Consider the following 13,910-nt stretch of genomic DNA (forward strand, 5'->3'; position numbering starts at 1 on the left):
GTATGTGTTTGTTTTGTTTTAGAGGATGAGCAGAAAATGACCGAACAGTAAGTTTGCACATCTTACAACTTTAATAAGCCAGTTGTCACAAACTACAAACAACTCTGAACTCTTTTCCAGAAAGACTAAACCACATGTTGGGGTTGAAACTAGAATATGATGCTTGCATCAAAAGGCCTTTTGCTTGCATCATATTCTAGTTTTTTTTTCATATGCTATGATTTTTTACAGCCCCCTGTTCTCAATAAAAGCAGAGGTGGGTGCAAATGAACATTTTTCATGTATTTTCATGTAATTTTCAAAATATGTCACTGGCTCCTCTAAGAGCCAGTCCCCTCTCTGCTAAAAACTTGACAACAGACCCAACTCTTCTCAACACTTCAGTCCAATATGAACACTCAGATTCAAATTGTTTCTGCAGTTCTGTGTCTATCCTCCCGCTGGCTGCTGTAAGTGAAACATATGTCAGCATTGTTTTTCTATGATGTTCGCTGTTTTCGTGCTCTTTCATGCGTACAGTTGCGTGCTTCCAGTCACTGAAACCAGTTTCAAAGCTTGACTGAGTATTAGCATTGCTGAAAATGCGGCATGCAAAACAAAACGCAGCTCCGGTGGATGGAGAGTAGAGCAGCCACTGTCTTTCGATGTACTCACCATTTAACATCTTGCGTTTAAAGTGAGATTTGGAGAAGTGACACTTTTGATGCTTGTACACCCGTTCCGATGCTTGAAAGCTAACATTCATATTTTGACAGCTCTCCGGTCCTCGCTCAGCCCAGCAAGCCCGCATGGACTCGTCAATTTCCCCCCCAATGCGCAGGATCGGTACTGTACGGATCCACAGTCGTCTTTCCATCTGCCGAAGAAGATCCCGCTTCCACCGACTCTGACTCCACAGACACCAGTCCAGCCACCGACTCGGTCACGGTTAAAGGTTTTGGCGGGATCGTAGTGCCGGTGTTAGCAAAGCTAAGGGTTTGAGGAGCGGGGGGTAATGATGTTTCTGCTCCATCTCCGCTGACAGGTTTAAAAAAGCCTGTCAGTTTAGGCATTTTGTTTGTCGCCTCTTTGTCGCGATGCTCTTTTTCTTTTCTCTTCCTTCTTTTCTGCGCTCCACTGTCATATTTTCTGTTGTCCGCTGTAGAATGAACATATGCTGATATATATTCATAAATTAAACGGATTCTTTCATTTTTCTGGACTGTATAATGTCGTGCGTTGAATTTAATAAAATGTGGACGTGAGACGTTAATTATCTTTGACTCACCAACGACAGTGGGTCATTTATTAACAGAATCAAGTTTAACACATCACACATTTACATTAATTGGCAAAAATTGAAAATAACAACGGTTAATTTAGCAAGTTTTACAGGGAAGACCATACGGCGATGGTTGAAAACCTTGCTTCAGACATTTCTAAAAAATATCTGGATTAATTTGCTAGCAGATAGGAGAATTTTAAAGATGGGAAATGAAGTTTAAGTTGAGAGAGATAGGGAGGGAATTTGTCTGTTATAACCAGAAACAGCACGCTCCTTCGGACCAGCTTAACCCAACGGTACACTTTGGTTGAAGATCGACTTTGTACCTTTCTGAAGATATGTCAGTTCCGGCGTAAAGTTCCACTTCAAGCCACTTTTCAGCGTCTCCGTAAGGACAGTAGGGAACCGTTCGGAGTCGTGAGATCATCCAGAACAGACTTCATAATTCCTCTGAACTTCTCTCGTCCAGCTTAGTTGCAGATGTCCTGAGCATGCTGCATTCCAGCATTCTGCATTCCAGCATTCTGGACTCTGGAACTGCCGAGTTTCAGAACTGCAGAACTGCTCGAGCTCCTGCAGAACTTTTTCATCTACCGTGAACTAGGAAGTGTTGCACCTTTTAAAAGGGCTCACTTCCGGTTCATTTGAGAACTTTCTGATTGGTCGATGGACCAAAACAGAGGTGTGTTTTGTGATGTAAGAGGTTACTGAAAGTCAAGGAAAAAGATTAAGATTGTTTAAGAACAGACAGAAGATATTATGAAGAACTCAGACTCCGTGGAGTCAATTCTCTAGTATCTTGCTGTAAAAGTTAAACATGACATTTCTTTTTCAGTAAACTGGCAGTTGACCGAAACTTGAACTTTGACCAACTTACACAACTTGCTCATTTCAAACAGACGATCAAGAAATTGAATCATTACTCTGTAACATATTCCAACTTGATTTCCACTTTGAATGAGGATTAAAAATCGTTATTACTCTTTCACAGTTGATTTAAAAATGAGTAGTTCACTTCAACATTTAAACATTGTTTGAACTAACACAATTTGATTATCAAACATTTGTAAAATAGTAATGATAATCGAAAGTAGTCTTCTTTCACTTGATTAATTCAAGAAAGAAAGTCTCAGGATGGGTCAACCTGTATTTCTGGATGCAAATCAATGAAATGACAGTTTCTGTCCCATAAGGTCCTTAAGGTCAGGACTTGACCTCAGGCCTAGTTCACTACACCGCCATTGTAAAATAATATTCCCCGACGCTCCTCCCCAATGCGTAAGATGCGTCAAAAGTGGACCAATAACAAGCAAGCATTCAAGATGGACGTTTGCCAGAAAAAATTGGAACATTTTTCATCGGTGCTGTCAAAATCATCATAGTCATTGATTAAATTCTGACACTATCCATTCACAAAAACACAAAACATCCTTCGGGGCCCCCGAAATGCCGGGGCCCCGGGCTGCAGCCCCGGTAAGCCCCTGCTAAAATCCGGCCCAGGGCTCAGGAATACTTCCAGAAAGCATTGTCAGTGAACACAATCCACCGTGCCATCCGCCGTTGCCAGCTGAAACTCTACAGTGCAAAGAGGAAGCCATTTCTAAGCAAGCTCCACAAGCTCAGACATTTGCACTGGGCCAGGGGTCATTTAAAATGGAGTGTGGCAAAATGGAAGACTGTTCTGTGGTCAGATGAGTCACGATTTGAAGTTCTTTATGGAACACTGGGACGCCATTTCATCCAGACCAGAGAGGACAAGGATAGCCCACGTTTTTATCAACGCTCCGTTCAGAAGCCTGCATCACTGATGGTATGGAGTTGCATGAGCACTTATGGCATGGGCAGCTTGCATGTCTGGAAAGGCACCATTAATGCAGAGAACTATGTTCAGGTTCTAGAACAACATATGCTCCCATCTAGACGTCATCTCTTTCAGGGAAGACCCTGCATTTTTCAACACGATGATGCCAGACCACATTCTGCAGCAATCACAACATCATGGCTACGTAGGAGAAGGATCCGGGTACTGAAATGGCCAGCCTGCAGTCCAGATCTTTCACCTATAGAGAACATTTGGCACATCATAAAGAGGAAGGTGTGACAAAGAAGGCCCAAGACGATTGAACAGTTAGAGGCCTGTATTAGACATGAATGGGAGAGCATTCCTATTTCTAAACTGGAGAAACTGGTCTCCTCTGTCCCCAGACGTCTGTTGAGTGTTGTAAGAAGAAGGGGTATGCCACACAGTGGGAAAAATGGACTTGTCCCAACTTTTTTGGGATTTGTTGACGCCATGAAATTTGGAAACAACAGATTTTTCCCTTAAAATGATACATTCTCTCAGTTTAAACTTTTGATCTGTGATTTGTGTTCTATTCTGAATAAAATATTAGATGTTGGCACCTCCACATCATTGCATTCACTTTTTATACACAATTTGTTTAGTGTCCCAACTTTTTTGGAATCCGGTTTGTAATAATAATAATAATAATAATAATAAACTGACAAAACACTAGCACTAGCTAAAAGTAAAAAAAATATATAAAAAAAACACAACCAACAAGCTAGCTCTAAGGTAAAAGGCTACCTTATCATGGCAAAATGCTAGCTAAAACTATTAAAAAATGAGCTAAATGAAGTGAAATGCCAGCTTAAAACTGGAAAATGCTAAATAAAAGAAGTGGAACGTTAGCATTAGTAGAAAAAAAAATCCTAGTTCAAAGTCATAAGTATTTAAAACAATCCAACCATTATAACTAGCAAAACACTAGCTAAATAAAGCAAAATGCTATCTTATAGCTGCAAAAGACTAATTAAAAGTAGAAAAATTCTTCATAAAAGCTACATGTAGCAAAACACTAGCATTAGGGTGAGGGAAGGGAGGTCTGTGATTGCCATCATTGTATGTTTCCATACAATGGTGATATTAGTTCTCTGCATTTATTCATTCAACCTTTATTTCTACAGGTTAGTCTCATTGAGCCTCGAGGACTCTTTTACAAGAGAGACCTGATTTGACAAAGAATGATGACAACAGTTGACAATCATAAAAAAGCATATAAATTGAAAAATAAATAAAAGAAAATGATAATAAAAAAAAGAAAATTATAAAGCGATGTAAATATAAAAAAAAAAGAACAGGTCTGCATTGGTTTTTGCCATGAACTTAGCAGATGCATGTAAATAAAAGATGGCCACGCTCAGCCGAGAGGCAGTTTCACAGACTCCTGGTGAAATCCCAGTTTATATTAGTTTTGGGGTCGGCTCTGAGTACGACTCTGCTCGCATTAAGCATGTGAACTTTAGCTGAATCGAACTTATGAGAATAAGAGTGGGTTTGACTCCAGATACAGCAGCAATCAACAAGGATCTAAAAACTACGCTCGACAGACTGCAACTTTTACGGACATCAGTGTGGATGCAGCAGCGCTCTTAACAGGAAGAGGAGGCGCTGTGCCCGGGGGGAAAAGAGGGGAAGTTGGGCTGGTGTGTTAGTAAGACTGAAAGATAACGCTAAGGCTAACAGACTCCCGATTCCATCTCTCCTTGTCCAACGTCCGCTCCTTGGAGAACAAGATGGATCTGCTTCAACTGAGAGTTAGTGCCTCAGAGGAGATGAGGAACTGTGCAGTACTCTGTCTCACAGAGACATGGCTTAATACCAACATGCCTGACTCAGCATTCCAACTGGATGATAAACTTTTTTTCCTGAGCGGACCACTGCAGCGAGCTAACAGGGAAGATACGGGGTGGAGGCGTATGTGTCTATGTAAACAAATGTTGGTCCACAAATTGTGTTGTGATAAACAGCTCCTGCTCCGAGGCTTTAGAACAACTGACTCTGAAGTGTCGACCATATTATTTACCTCGTGAGTTTTGGGTGGTGTATATAATTGCTGTTTGCATAGCCCAGGATGCTAATGCTAAAGATGCCCTGAGGGAGCTAAATGTTAACATCAGGTCGCTGGTGGCTGGTGATTGTAACCATATAAACCTGAAAGATACGTTGCCAAGATTTTATCAGCATATACCAACATGAGGAAATAACACACCATGTTTACACCAACATACGAGATGTACGATCTCGTATGTTGATCGTACATACGAGATCAACATAGGTTGATTGATTGATTGAAAAAAATTTATCAGGTCTCTCTTGTAAATGAGTCCTCGAGGCTCAATGGGATTTACCTGTCTGAATAAAGGTTGATTGATGTACAAAGCTGTCTCCCTCCCCCACCTTGGCTTCTCTGACCACTTCTCCATCTTTCTGGTCCCTGTCTACCCCCCACCCCACCCCCCACTGAGACGTTCCAGACAAACACAAAAAAGTCACAGTGTGGCCCAGCGGCAGTGACTCTGTACTGCCGGGCTGTTTTGCACATGCAGACTAGCTATGTTTACATGGACATAAGTAATCGGATTAAATGGCCATTCGGAATACAAGTGTGTCATGTAAATGCACCATTCGGGTTATTTTTTTGTGTATTCAGCTCGATCCGAAAGAATTTGTAATCAGAACGAAACGGGTGGTTTACGCCGATCCATAACCTGAACAATGTGCATGTAAACACTTAATCTGTTCATTTTTTCCGATCGTGAAAAACTGACCTGACTGCACGTGTGTGACCTATGTCATTTCTGCCTGGCTAATGCTAATAATATTATCATGTCAGGGAAGTAAAAGTGGTCAGTGAGCAACACAACATTTTTACCAGAAACTTTGAAAGAGCTCAGAATGATCTGTATCACCTGTAGCTCAGTCAGGGAGTACAGCAACGTCTCCACCATCATTAAAACCTGTCGCGGGTCCATTTTGGGCACTCAGGTTTGTTTACGTTCATCCCGGTAGTAAACCGGAAGTAGAACTTCTTCTTCTGTGTTTTTTTTAAGGAGAGTTTACCACTCTGTGCATGTCAATACTTCTGTTCAGAATTGAGGCCCACTGCAGGTAAACGCTCGTCGTGAGCGGATTGTGCCCATGTAAAAGATACTGTATATTCAAATTATTTTATTTGAAAACATTTCAATGAATTTTGCGCATGTAAACATAGCTACTGGCAGGTCTTCAGAGAGGCTGCTATGAATGAGGGAGAGCCGGATATGGAAGAATACACATCTGCTGTCCTTGGATACATCAGCAAGTGTGTTGATGATGTCACCACCACCAGGACTGTGAAGAGCTCCGAGGAGGCAGTAAGCTTATATGTTGAGAGGATGAAGAAAAAAAGAAGAGTGCAGCAGTTAATCAAACTGTGGAAGAGATCACTGGCACATTGCGCAATAATTGTACAGTTGAGCTCAGGCTTCTATGATGTGGTTTTATGAATCATACAGCACAAAAAAAAACTAATATAAAATTATGTTAATCTACTTGTTGAGGGAGAGGCAAGTCCAACCGGCCAGTTTAAAGAGGTAAAATAAAGTTGCATTAAGCTCAGATGAACAATCTGTCATTGGCCGCACGCATCCGCTGACCCACCGATTGAAATGAACTTGCAACCTGTCCAGGGTGTTCTCCACCTTTCGCACAGTGATAGCTGGACATGGGCACCAGCGACTCCTGCTACCCGAAAAGGAAGAAACGGGTAAAGATAATGAATGGATGGATCAATCAGCTGTTCACCGGCTGAGTGCATCTCCATACCTGCTGTCATCTGTAGTGAAGGAAGTAACAGCATCTACAAAAGCTGAAGCGAGCAGTGTGTTCAATTAAAATAGCTTTGTTCTATATTTTTCCAAATAAATTTGCTCTAAAATATTTTTGTTCATCTTTATAATAGCCTATCTTTAGAGCTGATTTTTTTAGGCTATTCATTTTGTATGTTAATTTCCAGTCAGTGAAACAAGAAATCTGATATCTTCCTTTCTTTGAAATATGTTTTTAAAATATCATGTCAAACTGATTTGCTTACAAAAACAGTGAAAGCTTCATAAAAACAATGTTGGGCTTTTATTTTTGGTTCAGGCCTGTAATTACAGTTAATTTGATTGGATCGGGTTGGGTTTGGAAAAAATGGCTTTGGGCTGGGGCTGGGTCGGGTCAGATTTTTTAGGTCCAAATGCAGCTCTACTCTGCAGTGACTGGTCTGCATGATTACCGGCCAATAGCACTCATCCCGATAGTCGCTAAATGCTTTGAAAGACTGGTCATGGCTCACATCAAAGCTACCATCGACATCAGCGAGGGCCCTCACCAGTATGCTTACCTAAAGAATCGATCAACAGAGGACACCATCTCCTCTGTGGTCCACACTGGTCTCACCCACCTGGAGCAAAATGACTCCTATGTCTGTATGCTTTTTGTGGATTTCACATCTGCCTTCAACACCATGATTCCCCAGACCCTGATGGACAAACTACTCACACTAGAACTAAGCCCCTCCCTATGCAACTGAGTTCTGTACTTTTTAACAAACAGACCACAGTCTGTGAGGATCCACAACTTCTCCTCATCCACTATAACCCTCAGCACTGACTCCCCTCAGGGCTGTAATGAGCCCCCTTCTGTTCACTCTGCTCACATATGACTGCGCACCTACCCATCCAGGCCATCATATTGTAAAGTTTGCAGATGATACAGCGGTGGTTAGATGCATTACAAACAATGATGAATCCAGCTACAGGTAGGAGGTGGAACATCTGGACAGCTGGTGCAGGAAGAACAACCATAACATCATTGTGAGGATGAAGGAGATGGTTGTGGATTTCAGATTGAGCAAAGTCACCTACACCCCCCTGACCATAGGAGGATCTGCATTGGAAGTGGTCTCCAGCTACAAGTACTTGTGTGTGCACCTGAACAACAACCTCAGCTGGAGCAACAACACCACCAGCCTGATGAAGAAAGCTCATCTACTTCCTCAGGCGGCTGAGACGAGCTGGTCTGGGAAGCTCAGTCCTCACCTCCTTCTACAGGTGTGCAGTGGAGAGCATCCTGTGCTCCAGCATCAACGAGTGGCATGGAGGCTGCAGAAAGAAAATCTTTGCAGAGAGTGGTGAAGGCTGCACAGAAGATGTTGGAGTCACTCTCCCCACCATCATTCATTCAACCTTTATTTAAACAGATAAATCACATTGCGCCTCGAAGACTCATTTACAAGTGAGACCTGTTTGGACAGACAAAAACAGTGGTTAACTGGACACATGTAGGAGTTGGAGGCAAAAAAAATTCCTATCAGGCTTTTTTCTTGGCTGAGAAAAACCCCTAATATTGAAAAAACACCTCGCACAAACAAGCACATATTTACGTAGACATTCTGCAATAGAGAAGAGCAGGAAGAAGGAAGAGACGAGAGCGGTCAACAACGCCTACAGATGCTCTCGAGGTCACTGTAATCAGTCAATGTCCTCCGGTGAGATCCATAAACATTCTCAAGGTATGTCGAGGAATGGCCAAGAATAACCCCTGAGTATCCAAGAGTCCTGAAATGATGACACAATGTTTATTCAGCTGGTTTCATCTGGTTATCAGTTGGAAATTCCTCAGGGAGGGGGTGGTGAGCATCAGATCGCATTTTCTCCAGGCGAAATTCAGATAAGGTGGCCTTCAAGGACAAACAAGGTGACCAAAATTTAGATAAACACACAGTTGTTTTGGGGGCAGGCAGAACTTAATGACATCTACCTTGAGTCTGTGTTGGTCCACTCGGTTCCGAAATGTCCAAATTAACATGGCCAAACCGATGGAACATGTCTGAGTAAAAATCCCCAAGATGTGATCCATTCAGCCCAAAGCATTTGAGTCCAGGTACTCGAGACATGAAACCAAACCATCATAAAGGCAAGCAGCGTGATCGGGTCCAAATTTGTTGCTGACGGCTTCCTTGATTGTAGATAAAAACCAGGACCAGCTGAATCCAAAAAGCAGGAACCAGTTATCGTGAATCCAATTAAATATGCGTCCTTAAAATCCACAGATGGCAGCAGAGAGAGACACATCATCAAGTCTTCCAGTCGATGAGATATCCAGCTGCATGCGTGCCAACAAGGCAAATCAGCTCGCCTAAAGCCTGTATTCTCTTTGAAGAAATGCTGTAAATTGAGTTGAGGGACCAACTGGTCGAAACAAGTCTATAATTATGGTTCGGAAGAAATGCAAGAGAGTCTCAGAAGCAGTTTCACAGACAGACAGAGCAGCAAAGCGGAGAGGGAGGGAGACGTCACATCACAGACATCTACACCTCCAGATGCAGGAAGAGAGCCACCTGCATCATGAAGGACCCCACTCACCCAGCACACACACTTTTTGCCCCACTCCCCTCAGGAAGGAGGTTAAGGAGCATTAAGTGTAGAACCACTAGACTGAGGAACAGCTTCTACCCTGAGGTTGTTAGACTCATGAATCTCTAACCAGGAGAATCACTGTGAAAAAAAATCAGTCATGCAACTTTGATTGTTGATCTGTGCTGCTGATCCCATGCTTCTGATTTTTTTCATGCTGTTGTATTCATTCATTAGTATTAATCCACCCACAAAGACTCATGTTTGTGTTGCTGTTGTTCTGTGTATTGCTTTGCACTATTAGTGACTAGCATTTATCTTAGATCTTTGAGCGTACAGTTTGGCGTTTGTTTAGTGTATATTAGTGTATATCTTAGATCCTTATTCACTGTTTCTTTTTACACTTTATATTTTTGCTATTGTTGTATCTAATTGGGACCCTGAGTACATAATTTTGTTCCACCTCATGTACCACCATGCAAATGACAAAGAACCTTGACCCTTGAGATGTTTGAAGCCACTTAGTGAGGTCAAGGTTGAGAGCTTCAGATCTTTTTGCAAGGTGTTCCAGGATACAGGAGCCAAGTAGGAGAAGGCCCTTTTGCCTAGTTCAGTCCGCACTGAGGGTACACTGCATGTATTTTTTGTGTCCTAAAAGCGCACGCTGTATCTGCACTCACATAGTGACATGTAGGAAGAGATACTGTATATGAAGACAACAGACCAAGAAGTGATTTAAAGATGGAAAACCCCATTTAACCCATGACACCCATGATTTAACTCATCACACCTGAGATACACTCAGGTGGAGCAGCAGGCAGCAATGCTCAGAGACACCACGACATGTGGGAATGGCTGGGAGTCGAACCATGACTTTCTGGTCCCAAGTCAGCTGCCCTACCTCTACCCCAATAGTCACGGACAAAATGAGTGCCCCACCATAGCAAGTTATCTAGAGGAAACGCTGCACTCCTATACAAATGTGTCTTTAAAAGAGGATAAGAAGTCTGTTTTGGTCTTTATGTCCAGGAGTAACTCATAGGATGGACAATATGCAAAGTCCAGACGATTACATCTGAACAAAGAAGAACTGGGAACCCCGACTAAAACAAACACAAAAGGGAGGCAGAAGCCCTGAACCAACCAGCAGCTGACCGTCAGATTCGGGCTGCTCCCCTTACCCTATGGTCCGGAATCTAATCTAATCTAATCTAATCTAATCTAATCTAATCTAATCTATCACTGTCCATTTTGCTTTATAAAGGTTTAAAAAAAGATTTTTTTAGATTAGTATGGTTTAAAGAAGGCTTTACTTAAACTCATTGGAAGCTCATTAGTCCAAAGTTCAACTTTATTTCTACAAATTGAAATTGTTCAAAGAGCTATCTACAACAGGTGAGATATTAATTGTTCATAACTTGTGAACAGAACCCCATTCCAAAAAAATCTGAAATATTGTTTTTAATGGTCTGTAAGGGTTCTTATATTACCCTAAATACTTTTTCCACCCTGATGATGGAAATTAGGGCTGGGTGATATAGACCAAAATTAATATCTCAATATTTTTAAGATGAATGACAATATATGATATATATCTCAATAATTTTCTTTCATTAACGTAATAACAAAATTATATTTCTGAGTCAAAGCTTTGTCCCAATTGTCACACAGGCACCTTTATTTTCAAACAGCTGTAACTGTACAAAAGAAATGTCTCAAAAATAAAATAATGTTATTTTCCTGCATAACAAAACCAAAATCACAGCTGTGCACTTAAAATTTAAACAGAGCACATACAGAGCAAACATAATGAAAGGCTGACGTGCTCTTTAAAATGTCTGATTCTAATGACGGATATTCATTCAACCTTTATTAACCTTTATTAGCAAAGCTGTTAGAAACCCACATTGTTGTGCAGTTGGCTTGTTTACTGAGCTCGCTTCTGTTTGGTTACCGCTTGTTTCTATCTGAATATCATGGTTCCTGTGCTCTTGAATGCACGGTGGCTATTCCGATGCTATTGAACGCACCGCTCTGTGTAAAGTGCCTGCTGTGTGCGTGCATTGGAGTTTTTTTCTCTCCCGACACGGACGCAGCCTTGCTGTTTTCCTGTTACTGCTGTGTGTAAATACCTGAAGAAACACAGCAAATAAATCACCCTCAGCTGGATATCTGTCTCTGTGCTCTTTAATGGGACGACAACTTCATACCCTGCCGCTCTAAACCACTTACTGTAATTTCCTGGAGAACACCAAACCTCTCCTTTTTAGCAGCTTTAGGATGATACCCAGTCATTTTCACAACGATCAGGAATTTACATCCATGTCACCAGAGTGACTTCACTAGCTATGTTTACATGCGCAGAATTCTCTGACCGGATTGAAATGTGTTCTGTTTGAATAATTCAAATGTGTTGTTTACATGGGCACAATCTGTTCATGATGAGCGTTTACATGCAGCGGGCTTTGTTCTGAACAGCAGTACTGACATGCACAGAGTGGTAAACTCTCCTTAAAAAAAACACAGAAGAAGAAGTTCTACTTCCGGGTGAACGTAAACAAACCTGAGCACCCAAAATGGACCCGCAACAGGTTTTAATGATGGTGGAGACGTTATTGCACTCCCTGACTGACCTGCAGGTAATAGAAATCATTTTGAGCTCTTTCAAAGTTTCTAGTAGAAATGTTGTGTCGCTCACCGACCAGTTTTACTTCCCTGACATGCTAATATTATTAGCGTTAGCCAGGCGGAAATGGCAAAGTCGCACATGCGCAGTCAGGTCAGTTTTTCACCATCAGATAAAAACGAACAGATCAAGTGTTTACATGCGCACCGATCGGGTTTCGGATCGGTGTAAACCACCCGTTTCGTTCTGATCACAAATTATAACGGATCACGCCGAATACACAAAAAATAACCCGAACGGAGCGTTTACATGACACACTTTTATTCCGACCGGCCATTTGATCCGGTTACTTATGTCCATGTAAACATACCCACTGTGAGTCAAACTAACAAAGACCCTAACAAACCCCTGTTGTGAGGAGTGATAGGGCAATCTGCATATGTATCTAGCTCAGCTTTATAACTTGAGTAAAGTCTTCGAAGTCAGAGCTGCAGCATGCAGTTTCACTTGCTTTCACACAAGCAGGAGGCGGGGAAGCAGGTGAGGGACTGGGTTTGTATTCAGTGAGGGAGAGAGGAGGGGCTGCGTGAAGACAGGGAGAAAAACTGGTGGATTTTCAAGTATAAATATAACTCTGCGTAGAGTATGAGACTATCATTTTATATCGATATAGTCTCATTTTATATCACGTATGAAATTATCTTGATATTTTAAAAATATTGAGATATCGCTCAGCCCTTATGGAAATCTATGTCTAATAGTTGCAGTTATTTAGCTTATACAGTAACACAGAGAATAATTCTGTACCTGAACTTTTTATATCACCTATAAAACTTGATCATTCCTACTTGTGTTCCTGCAGACTTGGTTTTCTGGGTCTTCTCCACATGGAGGTGTTTAATCAGAGACTGGAGCAGGAGTACAATGCTTCAGTCATCATAACTGCACCCACTGTTCCCTACAAGGCTGTCCTCTCCTCGGCCAAACTCATCAAAGTAAGAGCTGGCTCCTGCACATATATCTTCCAGTTTTACTGCTGAGCTTGGCTCACACGGATTACAGCTGAATGAATCAGGGTGGTCTTATGTCACTGGAATACCTTCCTGTTGAATGATATGCACAAGTGATTCTTGATGGGAACTCCTTAAGCTAACGATTTAAAGATTTCGGTGTAAGACACCAGCGTAGTGAAATGCATGATGGGGTAATGTTTTGACCACACTGGAATCCTTAACTGTAATTATTAGATTAAGATTTTTTAACCTGTTTTTATCAATCCTTTTCATGCTTATTATTTCTCAGATTTGCTGGAATAGAAATGGGAGGGAAGTCATTTTTTATTTCTCTTAACTTGAAACAAGCTGTATGTGTTGTCATCATTGTATGTTCAATTCAGTTTATTTATATAGGGTCAAATCACAACAAAGTTGTTGCAGGGTTGCCCCATTCATGAACATTCACACACATAGAAAAGACAATTAGTAAAGTTCTCTATCTAAGGAAGCAGCAGACTCGGTGAATCTTCACTTCGTCACAGTCTCCCATCCAGCCCATCACATGTGAGATACATCCAGGTGGAGCAGTAGGCAGTTATGTAAGCGCCCAGGGAGCAATTAGGGATTAGGTGTCTTGTGCAAGGAAACCACGACATGTGGGCATGGCGAGGAGATGAACCTACGACTTTCTGAGGAGATGAACCTACGACTTTCTGAGGAGATGAACCTACGACTTTCTGGTCCCAACTCAGCTGCCCTACCGCTACACCATCTCGACCCTGAGTAATTCTCTGTTTAAACC

General features: G+C 41.8%; 1 protein-coding gene across 1 annotated transcript in view; it reads left to right on the forward strand.

Annotated features, from left to right (window-relative positions):
• Positions 1–13,910, forward strand: part of guf1 (GTP binding elongation factor GUF1) — a 147,485-nt gene that overhangs the window by 93,856 nt on the left and 39,719 nt on the right. The window contains exon 11 of the mRNA XM_037675438.1: positions 12,976–13,108. Within this exon, the coding sequence (XP_037531366.1) occupies positions 12,976–13,108 (133 nt within the window). The remainder of the gene's footprint in view (positions 1–12,975; positions 13,109–13,910) is intronic.

This window comes from Nematolebias whitei, chromosome 4 (assembly GCF_014905685.2).
Source record: "Nematolebias whitei isolate Nwh7 chromosome 4, NemWhi1, whole genome shotgun sequence".
Classification (NCBI taxonomy): Eukaryota; Metazoa; Chordata; class Actinopteri; order Cyprinodontiformes; family Rivulidae; genus Nematolebias; species Nematolebias whitei.